The sequence below is a fragment of the Stegodyphus dumicola genome, chromosome 1, assembly GCF_044657685.1.
Source record: "Stegodyphus dumicola isolate Sdum_Otavi_A_Nest chromosome 1, ASM4465768v1".
Taxonomy (NCBI): Eukaryota; Metazoa; Arthropoda; class Arachnida; order Araneae; family Eresidae; genus Stegodyphus; species Stegodyphus dumicola.
Window position 1 is genome coordinate 3,603,583 of NC_140768.1, and position 19,387 is coordinate 3,622,969.

General features: G+C 33.3%; 1 protein-coding gene across 2 annotated transcripts in view; it reads left to right on the forward strand.

Annotated features, from left to right (window-relative positions):
- The window catches only part of Usp32 (Ubiquitin specific protease 32), a 112,977-nt gene that overhangs the window by 77,801 nt on the left and 15,789 nt on the right, over positions 1-19,387 (forward strand). The window contains exons 25-30 of one of the 2 annotated variants that reach the window (XM_035363080.2): positions 1,006-1,162; positions 1,870-2,045; positions 17,133-17,297; positions 18,239-18,429; positions 18,524-18,610; positions 18,698-18,818. In XM_035363080.2, the coding sequence (XP_035218971.1) occupies positions 1,006-1,162; positions 1,870-2,045; positions 17,133-17,297; positions 18,239-18,429; positions 18,524-18,610; positions 18,698-18,818 (897 nt within the window). The remainder of the gene's footprint in view (positions 1-1,005; positions 1,163-1,869; positions 2,046-17,132; positions 17,298-18,238; positions 18,430-18,523; positions 18,611-18,697; positions 18,819-19,387) is intronic. The other variant, XM_085812313.1, reaches the window with a different exon arrangement.

The following is a 19,387-nucleotide window of genomic DNA, read 5'->3' on the forward strand; positions in this document are numbered from 1 at the left end:
TTCCAAAAGAACCCTGTAGTGGGTGACCATGAGTGTTGGATGATGATGCACTGAAGGCATCCATAGAGGAGGACGACAATGAAACATGATGAACTTTCCAAACGTTTATTAGTTTCCAAGGGAACAGATTTCACCTACATAACACTGAGCAAGTGAGTACCTCACATATTGTCAGCAGCTAGCAAGGAATAACCATACAGCCTGTTTGTGGTGGTTGTGTTCAACACAACACACTCGTATTTTATCGAGTGCTCGTGAGTGATGAAAAATTGGTCCAGTTTGACACTGCCAAACATACCAGATGTTGATTATCACAGTGTGAGCCCTTTCCTCACACTTCGAGCTACCACTCTGCACCAATGCAAGGTTTTGCTGTGTGTCGGATAGATTAGTTGCAAAGTGGGTGATTTACTGCCACCAGATCACAACATCGCTGTGGAATGTACTGTCTGCAGTTGCAATGTGTGTAACGTGCTTTGCAGAAGAAGGTCCCAGGTTTGGTGAAACTCAAGGTTGTGCTGTATTTCATGATGATATGAGCCACATTTGGCAAGGATGACCAGGGCTAACCTTCAGTGACTTCGCTGGAAGATGTGTTTGCTGGACCTATCACACATAAATTACTACATATTCTGTTTCCTCAATCTTCGTGGGAAATTCTTCTACAGTGAAGCAAACCTGTGTATGCAGTCCCAGATTTCTTAGTATCCAAGACCCTGTTTATTGCATAGCTGCAGAAGCATTGGCACTGGTTCTAGATGTTGATGGGGATTATTTTGAGACCTAACTCTGAAATTCATGAGCAGTATGTTTATCTGTTTCTGACTATCAAGAACAACAAGAAGTTCTTACATTATTTTGTATATTATTTCCATAAAGTTTGAATGATTGAACAAAACTGGGAAATAATTTTAGTAACTTAGTGTCTTACCTGACATTGCTATTTTTTTCTTTTTGTTTAGAATGATGAATGTTTTATTTATTTATTTGTTTATTTTGCTCCAGAGCATTCCATCTGATGATCAAAGGATAAGAATTGTTGCTGGCAACAGTTTTTTTGCATATGAACTTTACACTCCAAGAGATTTTGCCTCTGAAGATGAGATTAGGCATCCCAGAGAAACTCACACCTTAACACAGATACAAAGAATGACTTTAACAGGTATTGGATGTATTTTAACTGTGCTTGTAAATGTAATTCACATTATTTTAATTGTTGATAGAGATGTATATATATATAGTGATCCCTCATTATTCATGGCTTTGATTATCCATGGTAAAAAAAAAAAACTGACGTAAATTATGAAAATGGGAGCTGAAATGCTGTGCTATTCTTCCTTTTCCTAAGTTCTAAAATCTTGCATAGTTTATCATTACTCACTCGTTTATTCTTTTATTTTAGCATTTTTATTGCTTGTTCATGTGGTTATTAACTTTTCACTTCCCAATCTTTCCAGTTATGACTAATCTGTGGGATGCTTCTGGGCAATTTTTCTTTTTTTTTTTTCACATAATAAGATATTAGTATATGTATTCCTCCCCCCACACACACACGCACTCTCTAAAATTTCTCCATTCTCTTAAATCTTTTTTTCTAATTCAGGAATGGTTGAAATTTGTTTGCTGTAAATCTTGAACTTTGCAAATCCAGAGATAAAAGTTAACATGTTTTTTCATGATTTATTGCATTATGTATTTCTCTAACTCACTGCTAACTGGGATGTGATTACTACAAAGTGTGCTTCAGAAAGTGTTTCTAAAGCAATTGGGGGGGGATAATGCATAATTTAAGTTCTGTATTAATTTTGTGATACCTTGTATTTTTTGTAAATGAGTAGAAAAATTAGCATTATATTTTATTCTGTTTAGTAGAATCTTCTCCGCCAAAAATCACAGATCTGAATTCCAAAAAGCTTCCTGCAGTAGCTGTAAATGGAGATGTTCCTAAATTATCTGAAGATCAAGAATCTGGAGATGGAACAGGAAAAGCAGTTTTCTCTCTGGGAGATTCTGATAATGACAGCATTGGCTCTCAGGGAGGTCAGGTGAGAAAGCATTTGCTACTAGGAAAGGGGTTAATAATAGAAAATTATACTTAATCATATTTGAAAACATATTGATGTATTTTTTAATTCAGTTTTTCCTTCTAATTTCACAAAATAGTTTGTAACAAAAAGCTTGCTGTAAAGAACAGCTACAGCATCTTTATTATTGAAATCATGCGATGCAGAAGGACTGAAAAAAAATTAAATTTAAGCTTCTCATAAGCAAAAAATGCCAGAAATGCATTCTAGTTATTAAACTTTAAATGTATATGTACCTGGTCTAGCATACTGTGCAAAAACTTGTCTGCCGCTACCCAATTTTCAGTTTTGCTCCCTGTATGAAAATCACCAGTTAAAATAAAACTTCAGGATGGAATAACTGTCTTGCACAAGAGGAAATGTTGTAAGAAATTTTGAAATCAATTGGTGTAAACTAGCTTTGTTTTAAAAATAAAAATATAATTGTATATATTGTTTATTTAGTCTTTTCAAGTTTATATATATATATATATATATATATAAGATATATATATATATATATATATATAAGAAAGTGTCATCCCTATATACACCATATAGTGTAACGTAAGTTTCTGAACAGAATAATTTGCAAAGAGAGATTTTCTAATAAAGAATTCAAGTAAAATTATTTAACAAACAATACAAAATATTAAGGAATTGGGAAGTACATAAGTTCACGTTTGCATTGGCAGCTATTTCAAAATATTCTAAGATCTATAAATCGACATCAATCACTTTTTAAATGTAACTTTTAATATGTACAATATTTACAGATCATAAATCAAACATGGTGGTTCAGTTGACAAATAAATCTATATGCTTTCATAATCGAAAATCGAAATCAAATAGGAACCGAAGTGTTCCTAATCAAATAGTGTGCGAACCATCAGACATCCATCTATCGAGCTGCCGGTGGAGAGTCTATGGAAATTCAGAAGGCACGTCGCATCGCGTTAACACGCAACGCTAGCGCCATCTATCAATTAATCAAAATAATTTCCACACACTCCCCACCTGAACTCTGTCAAGAGTTCACATTAATCTAACAACAATCAAATTTATATCAATAAGTATTTTAACATATAATTAAAAAACAATTGATAAGTATATTAAATGAATAGAAAATATATTCAAATTATAATCACTATACTAAATTCTAAAAAAGGTATGTTATCATCAAATACAATTTGACACTACTTTAGTAAATCTAAACTATTCTTAATCTAAACATATGAAATTAAACTAGTAAAATAAACAATTGCATAAAAAACATATTCAATCTTATTCATATTATTAAACAATAAAAAAATTTTTAAAGTTCTAAAGGATATTATAATTGAACTGGTCGTTTTATTGTTCCATCAGCAGTTTTTAGTTCACAAGAACGAACTTTGTTGTCACGACCAAGAAAAACGTTTATCACTCTACCACAATTCCACAAAAGTTTGCACTTATTGTTGCCTTCAATTAATACAAGATCATCAACTTTTAGATCATCATAAACGTTAGGATTTTTTAATTGATGAGCTGTCCGAAGATCCATCAAATATTGTTTTTTCCATTTAGTCCACAATTGCCTAACCAATAAATCTTGATAAGTAGACTAGAAGAGAAACACGCTAATGTGACAATCAAAATCGTAAAAAACAACCTTATATTTAGCGTAGGTATAATGAAACACTTAATCGATTTCGAGGGCAGCTAAACGTCCCTCCTCATCAGGAGAAAGAATTACATAGAAAGAAAAAAATAGGAATCACAGAAACACGTGGTGCTTATCAGCACTGCACGCGGTTATAACTAGATTTTTAATCAGAGTTGCACTGGCCGCCTACTTTTACTGAGCCAGGCTGTCTGAACAAGCATAAAGAAATATTAGCGAAGTTAAAATAGGGAGCGAGGGGCAAATGCACATTACACTCAAAATCTGAACTTCAAATAATCTGAACTTTATTTGAAGTTCAGATTTTGAGCGTAATTTGCCCCTCGCTCCCTATTTTAACTTCGCTAATATTTCTTTATGCTTGTTCAGACAGCCTGGCTCAGTAAAAGTAGGCGGCCAGTGCAACTCTGATTAAAAATCTAGTTATAACCGCGTGCAGTGCTGATAAGCACCACGTGTTTCTGTGATTCCTATTTTTTTCTTTCTATGTAATTCTTTCTCCTGATGAGGAGGGACCTTTAGCTGCCCTCGAAATCGATTGAGTGTTTCATTATACCTACGCTAAATATAAGGTTGTTTTTTACGATTTTGAAATCTTGATAAATCTTTCTTTTGGTCAGAGAGGACTTGGTAGAGCCATCTTTAACAATGGAATTAAAGTTGATAGGTAATGTAGAATCTTTGTTTCCAAAAATCAAAAAATTGACTGGCTTTAGTGGCAACGGTTCCTTGTGGTCATTGTACACATATGTCAAAGGACGAGAATTCAAAACAGCTTCCACTTGTGCTAAAACTGTTGACAATTCTTCAAACGTTAGTAAAGCTTTACCGAGAATTTTTCGTAAGCACTCTTTCACTGATTTTACTAATCTCTCGTAGAAGCCTCCCCACCAAGCCCCTCGTTCTATTATAAACTTCCAACTGATTCTTTCATTCGACAGAAAATCTTGGAATTTCTCATTCGACAATAGTTTAGAGAAATGTTCTAGTTTTTTTTTTTCCCCCTTTTTAAAAGTTTTCGCGTTGTCCGAATAAATTACTCGACAATTGTCTCTCCTATATGTGAATCTTTTGAATGCCATCAAGAAAGAATCTGTAGAGAGATTCGGTACAAGTTCCAGATGTATGGCTCTAGTGATAGCGCATGTAAATAATGTTACATAGGCTTTTTGACTTCCTTCAATGTTTTTTACGTAAATCGGTCCAGCAAAATCTATGCCAGATACGTAGAATGGTGGTGTCTCATTGATTCTGTCTTCTGGAAGTTGAGAAGTGGTCTGGTCAGCAGACTTCAATGAATATCTTTTACAAATAAGACAATTGTTTATTATTTTCTTGATAAATTGACGTCCTTTTGGAATCCAAAAGCGACTTCGAATTTCAGCTAAGGTCGTTGCTACTCCTCCATGCATCATTTTAACATGTGCACTTTCTACTATCAAATTTGTTAGCCAGGAGTCTCTTGAAAGAATTGCCGGATGTTTTTCATCATGTGACAAACTAGAATGTTCTAACCTTCCACCTGCTCTCAGTATCCCTTTCTGGTCTGAAAATGGGTTAAAAAGATATAAAGATGATTTCTTTTCGACTTTATTCGCTTTCTTCAGAGACTCGATTTCTTTGGGATAAAAACGTTCTTGTTCAGATCGAATCCAATAATTTTCGGCATCTACTATTTCTTCAATCGTTAATGCACCTGTCAAATGGTTTGTTTTCCTAATTGTACCGATGAATCGCTTTATCCAACCAGTTACTCTCAATAATTTTCTTAAATGACTATATTTTGAGATGTCTATTACCCTTTCTTCAACTGCTGTGCACACAAATTCATGAATATCATTAATGTTCTTGCTGTATTATAATTCTTCTTCAATGACAGGTTTCTCTTCATTCTGTCGAGGCCACAACTCAGACGACATTCTAAGCCATTCTGGTCCTTGAAACCAGATAGGATTGTTTTTCAAATCTGGAAGTTTAGCTCCTCTCGAAGCCAAATCAGCGGGATTACATTTACCGGGGCAATAATGCCAATTTTCTGGGGATGTTAAATTTTGTATTTCCTGAATACGATTTTTAACGAAAAGCTTAAATTTCTTTGCACAGTCTTTTATCCAGAAAAAACAAGAAGGTTGTAACTTCAAAACTTTATTGATGCTAGTGCCTAATTTGGCTGACAAAAGAGCTCCCATTAGTTCCAACCTAGGTAAGGTGAGCGGTTTTAAAGGCGCTACTCTAGTCTTTGAAGCAACAAAAACCGTAAATATTTGTTCATTGCTAGAAATTATACGTAGATACGCTACTGTACCATATGCCCTTTTGCTAGCGTCAGAAAAACAATGCAGTTCAATTCTTTCCACATCACTATTACCGATTGCAGAAAAATAATATCGTGGAATACCGATTTCGTCCAAATTGGAAACTTCTTTGCACCATGTTTTCCAAACAGAACATAAATTTTCTGGTAGTTCATCATCCCAATCTAAAGCAAGTGTCCAAATTTGCTGCAATATGATTTTGACTCTTAAGTACAAACAGTGATAATAGACCTACAGGATCAAAAATTCGTCCTATTGCTTGTAGGACGAAACGTTTAGTATTAACTTGTTTTGAGAGAAATGTTATCAAATTTTTTACATCAAAGTAAATTATGTCACTTTGGTTGTCCCAAGCGACTCCTAACACTTTCAATGGAGGATTTCCAGCTTCCGAAACATGACTAGATTCCTCGGATTCGATACCTTCTTTAATCCATAATTCGCGCAGTTCTTGAGAATTGGTGTGCCATTTATGTAGAATCATACTAGCATCTCTAAAAATGCTGACGCATTCTAAACTGGTATTGAAAGCAAGTTCAACGTTTTGGTGTCCTCCAATGATGTCATCTACATAAATGTGATCATTTAGAAATTCGCAAGTGGCAGGGTAGGTTTTCTCATATTGTTTCAAATGGTGTTTAATGGTTGCAGCCAGTAAAAATGGACTGCTGTTTACACCAAATAACACACGTGTGAACTGATAAGTTATAAAATTTTGTGGATCATCGAATGGGTTTTTAGTAAACAGAAAACACGTTACATCTCTGTCCTTCTCATCTACTTCTATCTGAAGAAAAGCCTGCTTTATGTCACTTGTAAATGCTACAGGATGAAGCCTGATGGCCAACAGAAGTTCAAGAATGTCAGGATACAAATTTGGACCAATATGCAAGCAGTCATTTAACGAGATTTCACCAGGTCCATGTGAAGACGCGTCGAATACGATACGTAGTTTACTAGTAGTTCGATCACTACGAACGATTTCTCTGTGAGGCAAATAAAACGTGATTTGAGATTCACTATCAACAGTGTCTGGAACTGGTTCAATGATGTTTTGTTGTAAATAATCTTGTAGAACTGTTTGATACGAATAAAAGAGTTTAGGGTTATTCTGAAATCGCTTTACAAGTTTCTCAAATCGTTTCAGCGCAATCGCTTTATTGTCATGTAACTCATATTTTCTATCAGACTTCCATGGCAGCCTAACCTTGTAACGAGAATTTCTGTATAAAATTTCCGATTCGAATTTTTCCATTATGGTATTGTCTAATGGGTCGGATAATTCATTTTCAGGTTTAATTCCTAAACTTTCAAGCTCCCAAAATTTCTTTATCTGATCAGATATTATATCTTCTTCAACTACGATATTAAAGGCTGTGGAAGTGTGTGTTGTACCTTTAGTGTAACCTAGCAGAGACCAACCGAATAACGTTTCAGCAGCTACTAAATGTTTGTTTAAACGCTTAAGTTTCCCAGTTACTACATCATAATAATGATCAGCTCCTATCAAAAGAGTAATTTTTTCTTTGCAATCCCAAGAATCTGCGAGTTGTAAACCTTCTAACTGTTTGCCTAAAATGTGTCTATCCAGATTAGCAGGTGGTAAATCAGAACTTGAAATTTGTTCAGTCACGAGAGCTTCAATTTCGATTTTCAAATTCGGTGTTTCCTTGTTCTGTAATTTTATCTTAACAACGTCAAATGTTTTTCTAATGGGTGTTTTATTTCCAAACGTAAATACCGAAAGAGTCTCTGTTCGAATAACAGGAAGCTTCAATTTATCCGCGATTTCTTTTCTTAGGAAGGAACGCATACTACCTGAATCCAGTAGAGCTCTAATTAAAACCGACTGCGTAGTTGTTCGAAGTGTTACGCAACAAGTTTGAAGTGAAATAGTTTTAATTTTGCTGCGTGAGAATGCTGAAAGAACATGCGAATCTTCTATACTTTTATTTTTTTCATTTCGTTCTTTCTCAGCGCGAAAGCATATTGAACGGTTATGTCGACCTTTGCACTTGGAGCAGACGAGATCGCTTCGACACTGCTTTAGGCGGTGGTTTAATTTCAGGCAAAGGTAACATCGGGAATGTTTACGTAATAAATTTCTCTTCTCATCAACTGTCAGTGATTCACAGTCTTCAGTAACATGTTTGGATGTATTACAAAACAGACAGCAATTAGTAGTTTTGTTTTCTTTAACCGGCTCCAGCAGCTGCTGAGTGGAATGGACGATACTCCCCTTCCCACCCTTCTCTTTATAAACACAGGAAGTGCTTTCTGATTTATGAGTCGAGAGCAAAAGATGGCTTCTCTCACGACTTTCCAATTCTAAACGAACAAACTGCAATAATTCGTCAACATTAAAAAAGGATGACGAATCCGTTTTACGATTGAATTCTAAGGTTATATCAGACGGCAGAGTTTTCATTATGGCTGGAATCAACATATAACTGTATTTATCCAGTGTGACTTCTAATGATTTCAAGCTGCGTATTTGAATTTCGATAGTGTCACAAAGTTTGTGAAGTTTTACAGTGTCACTGGATTTGGTTACTGGGGTAAGATTCAGGAGTTTTTGCATGTGTGAGTTTATTATTATATCTTTTCTGCCAAACCTGTTTTTAAGTATTTCGACAACTTCATCGTAATTTGGTTCCGAAATGCAAAAGCCTTCTATCGCGTTTGCGGCGTTGCCGCATAAGTACGATTTTAAATAATTAAATTTTTCGATCTTTGTTAAAGATTCATTATCATGGATTGCTACCTTGAAAGAGTTCCAAAAACTTGTCCACTGGGTGTAATCTCCATAGAATTTAGCGATGGTTAATTTTGGCAGACGCGTACATTTATTGCTTTCGATTTTAGAATTAGTTTCGTTAAGAGAGTTTTCATTATCCGAATTTGTTACTTTATTCAATTCTTTCAATTTTTTATTTGCTCTGAATTGCCATAACTGAATTTTCTCTTCGTATTCGATACAAGATAGAATTTCTGTTTCAAACTCTTCTGCCTCTGATTTCAAGTCACGCTCTATCTGAGCATCTAACTCACTCAGAGCTTTTGATTTCGTGATTAATTGATCTAAATTTTCTTCTAATGTACTTGTATCAATTTCTTCTTTATTCAACTCCGATTCGATTTTTTTTAGAATCTTGGACACGGTGGTCCTGATAACTTTGCGTTTCGATTTTAATTTAACAACAGACTCTTCCGCCATAGTTACTCTACAAATCAGAAAGTTTAGCCTTACCTTTTTTGCCGACTTCGCACACTTGCAACGTGCTAAATCCAATTCTTGACGGCCTAATGCACCAGCTGTTTCAAAATATTCTAAGATCTATAAATCGACATCAATCACTTTTTAAATGTAACTTTTAATATGTACAATATTTACAGATCATAGATCAAACATGGTGGTTCAGTTGACAAATAAATCTATATGCTTTCATAATCGAAAATCGAAATCAAATAGGAACCGAAGTGTTTCTAATCAAATAGTGTGCGAACCATCAGACATCCATCTATCGAGCTGCCGGTGGAGAGTCTATGGAAATTCAGAAGGCACGTCGCATCGCGTTAACACGCAACGCTAGCGCCATCTATCAATTAATCAAAATAATTTCCACAGCAGCAATTCAGTGAGCTAGAGAAAGCGGTAGAAATAATAAATACACACACTCATATACACCCCCCTAAAAAAGAGCATACATACCATTAAGCTTAAGTGTGGATTAGTGACCTATGCATTCTAGTTTGATTTCAGGAAAAAAGCAGTGATTATCAAATACACTCATGTCCAAAATTATGTTTACATGCATAAATTCATGGATTTCTCAGAGACTATGACTTATAATTTAATGAATTTTCGTGGAATCATACATAACATGATGACACATAAATGCGAAAGAAAAAATTGAAGATCACCTCATATGATATAAAATTGTAGCATGAAACAATAAAAATAGTAATAAAGTGTGACAAAGAGAGTTAAGAAAAAAAGGAATGATTCAGAAAAAGTATTAAGTCTTACGAATTTAATATGGAATATGATCTCCCCTGACTTGTACACACATATCACAACATGTTTTAAGGCTGGAAATAACGTTGTTAACCACAGTTTGGGGAATTAATCTCCACTTTTCCAGCAATGCTGTCTTCAGAGCATTTACATCTCTAGGAGGAGGATGTATACGTGCAATTGCTCTTCCAACGTAGTCCCATAAGTTCTCTATCGAGTTAAGGTCAGGAGAGTTTGGTGGCCAAGGTATTCGCTTAATGTCTTCACTTTCAAGGAATTCATCAACGAGGTTTGCTCGATGTGGACGGGCATTATCATCCATAAATAAAAAGTCAGGTCCATATGCACCCCTGAAAAGTCTTACATAAGGATCTAAGACCTCATCTCGATATATCTAGCCTGTCACAGATCCGCTGCTGAACACGTGTAGGGGCGTACGTCCATCGATCATTATTCCACCCCATACCATCACACCTCCACTACCGAACGGTCACGTTCCACAATGTTCGAGGGATCATTTCGTGTTCCTGACTCCCTCCAGATGTAAACACATTTAGATTCACCAGTTAAACTAAACTGCGACTCATCAGTAAAGAAAACATGGGACCATTGATGTTCAGTCCAGTTTTGATGTTCTTTACAACAATTAAAGCGATCCCTCTTTTTCTGTGAAGACAGTAAAACACATACCCTTGGCTTTCTGGCATAAAGGCCTTTTTCATTAAGCCTTCTGTATATTGTTTGCCGTGATGCAACAGTTCCATTGGCGGCTGCAAGCTCTGAACTTAACTGGCGAGCAGTAGCCTTTCTGTTACGACGGGCAGTTAATGCCAGATACCGATCTTCAGAAGCAGTTGTCATTCGTTTCCGACCTTGTCCAGGCCTCCTTACAACACTTCCATCATTTTGAAACAGTTTCCATAGCTTAGAAACTGTCTGTCTTGAAATATTCAGACATGTGGCTGTTTCCATGATTGACTGCCCTGCTTCTAAACGGCCGATAATTCGCCACTTTACAGATTCTTCCAAATGATACTTTGAAGCCATAACAAACCGCTTGGAGTCCCTACACACTGAAATCAAACGCTATGTTGCAGAAATTCACTCAAATATTCAGTTTGCGCAAAGCGCTTGATTTACCCTTGGATGACGTAAAGCCTAGATTTGCATATCACAAACCGTTTGATTACTTTTGATTGGATAATGCTAATTAGGCTTGGTTTTCACACATTCTCTGCAAATACAGATCACATTGATTCGATATTTCATTGAATATCATCATTTTTGGGTATGTAAAGATAATTTTGGACATGAGTGTAGAATAAAATATTATCAGTGCTGCACAAGACAATTTTTTTTTCATTGTTGTTGTTGAGAGATTTGGTAGTAAATAATTCTCCAGGTTATATTTATTTATTTTTTAACTCGGAATAATTTTAATTAAGCTGAATATGTACAAATGTGTCAGAGAGAGTTTGTTAAGTAGCTCTTAAAAGTCTTATGCCCCGTGAGCCCCATTGAGAATAAGTGGAATGGTTTGTTTTGCAATATTTTTGGGAAATGAATAATATTTTCAAGTAAAAAATACTGGATGTAATAAATACTGTCTTCTGTGGACCATTATGAATATATACTGTAAAATAATTCTGAATTCTGGAGCATTTAAAGTTTTTCATTTTGTAACCATATTGTCAAAATCAGATAGGTTTCTTTATGATGCATCATTTCTTTTTTTTTTTTTTTTTTTTTTTAAGGAAGCATTGTTGAAGCATTTTTAAAGGCATTGTAACAGAATCTCTCCTCTTAAAAAAGCATTAAAATAAGGTTAGCAGATTTGTGTCTGTAAAAATTTCATTTCTCTTTTAATCAGCGTACTTTTTAAATGGTACTTTTCTGTTAATAGGGTGCATTACCCAAATCTGTGCCAAATATAGCTTGTTTATATTACATCGTGAATAGCTTTTCAATATTTAATTTATGCAACGCCATATGTGTGCAAATCTCTTGATGTTTTTCTAAATGAAAATAGGTCATTCTCTACATGGGAGAAATGATTTTTTACAATTGTTTGATGCTTTTAACCAAAAAGAGATCCCTAGCATGGTGCACATTAAACATTGTATGTTTTATTTTATAATATATTATTGTTATTACAAATTCCCTTTTTTCCCCATGAAGTTTTATGTATTGTTAGTATTTCCACCATCTAGTTAGGTTTCGTGCCAACATTTATGGTTGATGCTAGGTGCTCCATTAATGGAAAAGTACCTTTTAAACATTTACATAGAGTTTAAATTTACTATTGGGAGCCTCTGTGTTGCAGAAATAATTTTGAAAAGAATAATTAATACTATCAAGTATTATTGAAATAGTTTTCATTAATGGACAAAAGTGCACTCATTAATCCTGCACTATGTATAGCCATTAATTAACTGTACATAATAAAAGCTTCGAAATGAAGTACTTACTGATCCTAATCTATGATTACTATGAGTATTTTGGTGTAGAGCTTTGGAAAATATTTAATATATTTGAATGTCTTGGATAAGAACTTTGCATTGTCTATTTCTGAAATCATTTTCATCTGTTATTACCTATTCTGAATTGATGCATTTTGAAAAGATGCTTCATTTTGCTTAAAATGTTGTATGCTGGTTAAATAACCTTAGTATTGTTAATAGTGGAATAAAGTATTCTATGATTAGTATGCAGAAATTTAAAAAACTGCATTGTATGTAATGATAGTTAAACTATGTTGCGCAACCTAATGTTGAAGAAACTTAGTATTAATTGTATAATGCAGCTATAGAATTTAAATTTTATAAATTTCAGTATTCAACCCTTATTAACTCATGAGTGGCATAACTGCCTTTATTCGATCATGAAATTTTTTTGTCAGTTAATATGTATTATTTTATAATTTAAAATATTTTGCTGTTTCTTTGATGACAGAAATATCATTTAAATGAATAGAATTCTATGAAAACAGGGATTAAAATAAGTAATTATACAAACTTAGTTAATGAATGCCATTTAAATACCTTCATGAGCAGGTCCAAAAAATCATGCCATCATAGTTCTTAATATAATTTATATTTCTTAACAACAGACCAGTTTAGAAAGTTTGTGATGCTTTGTCTCCCCCTTCTCCCCAAAAATGTAGAAATATCAAAACTGAGTAACCTAATTAATATTATCCTAATTTTACATTTATCAGGATTTACACTTCAATCTTGTATTTAATTCAAATGTAGCAAACTCTTTAGGTTTCATTTATTTATCCTGCTACTTCTGTTTGATGTTTGTTATTTTGTGATGCTACTTTCAAGATAATTAAATAATATTTTAATCAAAATTTTGTTTAAAAAAATCAAAAATTAAAAAAATGTTTTAACTGCTTTGTGTGTGTGTATTGTTATATTTTTTTCTGACACTAGTTGTTACGTTATTTTCTTCGCGGGTTCTTGTAAATTTGGAGTGAATAACGATGACACTTGATGAAGTATCAAAACACACTTTATTGGCCGGTGTACTCAGGCCAGCTCCAAAACACTTTTACAGTCGTGGAAGATCTACCATATACACGCTGAAACTCAGCGACACAGCCTTCAAGTTATCGGGCTATCACAGTGGAGACAGCCTCACTGCAAAGCACCAGAGTACAGCTTCTGACTCTGCTCGGTCATTCTCGGAACCCCACATACTCTCGAGACTCTCCGCGCTACAACTCACGATGCACTCGATGACACACAGAGCACAGCTCCCGACTTTTCGGTTCACTCATTTCCGGAGCTAAACACTCTCTCTCGACTATGCACTAACTGTGATACACTAAGAGACTCTTTCCATGCACCAGACGACCCACTCGGCACTCGCTGCCCGGCTGTCAACTCGATTGACTCCGCGCGGACTAACTCAATACTAACTGACTCGCTAGACAAGAAACACTGACTTGATACTGACTCTCCACGTACCAGCAGGGTTTACATAGCTTTCGGCTTGTGTTCGAGAACATTCTGGGCTACACTGGTAACAATTCGTTCCAGAAGGTTCTCCATCCATCCATGGTATATCGCCAAATGTGGGGAACCCTGCCTTCCCTTGCCATTTTAAAACTGTCTTGCGGGGAAGCTATCTTACCGGGTCTGTACATTTCGTAACAATATGTATGTAAGAGATAGGAGAATTTTAATCCATGGATGATGACACTTGCAGACACATGTAGCTATGGATTAAACATGATTTTATTAGTGAATGACAAAATTCTTGTGATGAATAATCCAATTCGCACATAATTATAGGGTCTTGATATGAATATAAACTCTTCAGTTTTTAGAAGCTTACATCTTAATACGATGGTTTCGCTCAAATAGTGTGTGGGCCACATGCGTGACCTGAAAGCTGTTGGTGGGCCGTATGCAAAACTTGAAATTAGCAGGCGGCCAGATTTTTTTAACAAAATTTTAACTTGATTTCAAATTTCAGTTCTTAAATATTCTTCAAAACATGCATAAACAATAAAGGGAAAAATTCAAATTTATTGTTCTTATTTTCCATCTGTAACAAATTTCTGTTCATTTCGTAATTCAATTCATTCGTTTTAGCACCTAAATATTACATTTTTAGGCTGATACTTATTTCCAATAATTCTAATATGTTGACTTAACCATTAAATTAGTTTTTATAATTTGTTTTATTTTAATTTTATGTTAAATTTTAAAATAAACAAATTATGAAAACTTACCAAATTTTCAGAGAAAACTACTCCAGTGGAACAAACTTTATAATAAATAACAACCTGTTTGTTCTCTTTATTTTACGCATTAATTTTTTTAGTGATACATGCAGGAAAATACACATGCTAGTTTGTAAATAATTATGAATTTCTCTTTTTTTAAAAAAAAATTGCTTAAATAATTTATGCCTTATATATTAAATTGCTTAATGTATTAAAAATTGCTGGAAAATATCTTCATTGTAGATTGTAAATGTTTGTTATCAATTGATCTCTTTTGTTAGACTTATTCAACTGCCCAAAAATCACGTTTATTCCGGAATACCACGTTTATTGTAATCTCAAGCAAAGCGAAAGTCTTATTGCAAAAATTTATAACTGAGGATATTTATCTTTTCACAAGTGCAAATAAATGTTAATTAGGTCTGTATCTTCAAATTTTAAATAAGATTTATATCACACTGCGAATTAATTACTTCCACTTGGAGGGGGGAGCATCTTATTTATGTCCATGTTCAGTGGTAATGAAAATAATTTAAAATTGGCCTCCAAATCATTATACTTTTTAAATGCCATAATAATGCTATAGAAGAATAGCTTATTCTCGAGATTTTTCATTTGGAATAAATAATAGGGCAGTATTTTAAGACATAAAAAATGTGCAGAATTTTTTTCTATTTCAGTTGTGTTTCCTGTATTTGTAATGTAACTTTAAAAACATAGAAGCATGCTTATTGGTGATGAGTTTATCCTTTCCTTGTAGATCTTTACATTTAAATGACCATTTAAATCGATGAGAAATGCTAAGTCTATAATCATTATGTAGCTCGTGTATGATTTTTATTTTATTTATTTATTTATTTCATCATGAAAGTTGTGATTTATTTACTAAATCAAAAAATAATTTTTATACAGATCCTCCACTTAATCATCTCACTTTGTTATAATAAATCATTTCTCCTTACTCACATTCAGTTTCTTCAAGCACTTGATGATTCAAAGTTCATCCATGGATAAAGTTTATTTTTTTAATTATCATTTCCACAATATTATCCATTTGTAATCTTTTGGCACAGGTGATTCTTGATGAATAATGCAACATATAGTGCAAAACTTATCTGAAATTTTTCTTCTTGCACTATATTTCTTAATTTTACCAATTTTTTTACAACTATAGCAGGTGCACTATCGTTTGCAAATCTAACCAATTTATCCCACCTTTATTTATATTTATCTGTTACAGCTTTTATTTGAGACAAAATATTCTGTGCAACAGTTTTTCTTTTCATGGAAATTATATTTCAGTTATATATGTTACTACTTGAAATTTCTGAGTAAAACCTCATAGGAAAACAGCAAGCTGTGCTATATGTGTAATATCACTTCTTTCATCAACTACTATCGAGACTGCTGCAAAAGTGCGAATTTTCTGAAAAACACATCCTTCTTTTATCACTTTTCTTTTACTCTTTGTTAAAGATGGGGCTTGTAATTTAATACCTTAATTGAATTCATAATTTTAATTTTATTTACAACTTTAATTCAAAAGATTAATTTTCATGGGAAAGCAATACTTAAAATGTTCTGCACAATTTCAAATGTTTAGCATTGATGTTAACGATGAGCATATTTATTTAGCAATTCCATCTGTTTAGCAGTGTGAATTGTCTAGCTATACATCCAGCTTACCAACTAGTGATTGAGTCACAAAGACTAAAAGTAGAAGTTCATTAGGAAAAATAAGTATTAAATGGACACACCAGAATATAAAATTTCTACTATTTGTTAGCTGGTGAATAAATTTATTGATTGTGTGGACATTCTACCTTAGCCCTGGCTGCCTTGCGTACAAGTATGCAAAATTAAAAATTTTCATTTAACTGACATCTAAATCAATTTATTGTATTTCTTTTTCATTCATATAAACACAATCATATATGTTCATATATGTTTCATATTTTAAACTGTCACCTCCTGACATGTGATGACTTATGTCTTTCTTTTCCCTTAACTTCTACTGTGGGTCTGTTAGAACGCTGTTACGTATTTACATTTGGCTGTGTATTGGCTTCGAACTCAATTACTATATTGTAATGACTGCTCAAAAGTTCTCTTGTGAACATTTCGTTTCTTAATTGAAATCTTATTCAGGGATTGGATAAGAGGTGTCTGTATTCCACCCTTATGTAAGATCTTATGCTGCAGATTAATTTTCAAATGATGCAGTTTAGATTGAGGTCAGAAAAGGGAAATATACAAATTAAAAATTAAAGCTAGTAGTTTGCTTTTTTATTTTATATCCTACACATATGTACCTATACTCTATTTTTTGTAGATAAATAGTCCTCCAGTGCAACAACCTTTGGGACCATGGATTCTTGGTGGAGGTCCTAGTTATCCTTCAAGCATGTCATCCAGCATGATTAGCAATTCCTCTACAGGCGAATTGTCTTCTGACTTTTATTTAAAAAACTTTGTTATTGCTTACCATAGAAAAATGGTAAGAAAGATTTATTTTGTATCTAAGCAATCTTGAAATTTCACTGCTTCTAATGAGCAATTTCACTGCTTCTAATGATTTTCAGAATAATTTTTCATATTAAATTTTATTTCACCTAAATTGTATTTTTTTTAACATTTTATAGTTTGTACTAAATTTTTCTTATGTAATTTAATCTTAGTCGTTTTAATCTGTTGTATACATTTGTAGAAGTAGATTGTAGTAGTTTTCTTCTGTAAACATTTTATATGGAGATTTGGGCAGTGTTTAATTAGTTAATATTTGTATTAAATTTTGTTTACTTCAGTATACGATACATTAGTAAGTTTGCCCACACAAATTTCATGTATATTAATTGTTAATTTTCCTCATATTTATAAGTACTTTGCTAAATATAAAAGTTTTCCTTTGTAACTCAGTACTTGCTCAGTACAAAGTTGTTGGGTCTTTCTTTGCCTGTAATTAAATGTAACTTGTGGCAGATCCTCCAATAGATGTGTAAGCAATTTGTCACTATGTCTAGATAAGCAAACTGAAATGTATTAAGTTTAAACCCCCAGCAGGCGGAACATGCAAGCTAAAATTTTTATTCTGGTGAGAAAGCAGAAAGGGAGAAGTGACAGTAAAAATTTAACATAAAATAATTGGCTAGTACTTTTTAAAGTGTAAGAAAATTTTTTAATGAAATGAGCCAAAGAGCATAAAATTTAAAATAATTAAAGTCAGTGGGGAATTCCTTTGAAATGATGTCGCCACACTGTATGTAAACCTTATGGTTTTCTAGCAAAAGTCACCCAGTGTTTATGATATCAATGTTGGCAGTTGTAATATGGTTTTACCAATATCAAAGCTATTGTAGGAAAGAGGTTAACAATTTTTACGAAAGATATCATATACTCTTTTCTTGGAGTTGCCATCTGATGTCATCTTTCTTACCACAGATTCGCCAAGATGTGTATTTCCTCTCCAGTCAAAAATGTCGACCTACACTTTTTGGACTGCCTTTAATTCTTCCCTGCCATGAAATGACAACTAATCAAGATCTTTACCAAGCGGTATGGATACAGGTTTCCAGATTAGTTTCACCATTACCACCTTCTGAGGCAGCTGTATCTAATCATGCTCTTGATTGGTTAGTACGAATTATTCATAGTTTGAATTTGAATGTATAAAAGTGGTGAAATTTGTATTACTGTTGTGTATAATTTTAATTATTATTTTTTTAGTGATGACAGTTTAGGTTATGAATATCCTTTTACATTAAAAGCAGTACAGAAGAATGGCTTCTTATGTGCACATTGCCCGTGGTATCGGTAAGTAAAATAATGAAAAAAATAGATCAAGATATTTGTCTTAAAATTGCAATTAAAAGTAATTATTTATAATTTGTTTAATTCTAGGTTTTGTAGAGGCTGTAAAATTGAGTGTTGTGATGCAGATTTCAATTTCAGTTGCACTGTGATTGCAATAGATTGGGATCCCACTGCTTTGCATCTGCGTTACCAGACTTCTCTTGAAAGAGTGAGTTGGATTAAAAATGCATTTCAATTTATAAATATTCTTATGTTGTTTTATAATTTATTAAAATTTTAATGTGTCATCTATTTGTTATTTGTTATAAATACAATTTTATATTTCAGAATTTGAAGAAATAATTTTAAGAAAAGCTTCTAGGTTTGTTATATATATATATAGTAAAAAAAAAAAGGTGCTCTTATGTTATCAGTACCGGATTTGGAAATATATGTACGTATGTGTACATGTATGCATGTATTTATTGTATGTACGTATGCCATATGTCCCAGTCCAGTCCCAATAAGAAAAGAGTACCATAAAATATATAAGCATTGTAAGTGTTGTTATGTAAACATGTCCCTGAAGAAGTCTATTTGAAGTGTTTTAAATTATCACATCATTCATTTTTTCCATTGTATTTCAACTTCTAGGCATTTGCCTTTACAATTAATATTTTATAGAATTTTTAGTGCAAGTGTTCACCAACATCACCTTGTGTTTGCCATCATTTATATATGTGTTATGAATACATTTTATTTACAATAGTTCTATTTTAATTCATATATGAGTATTTC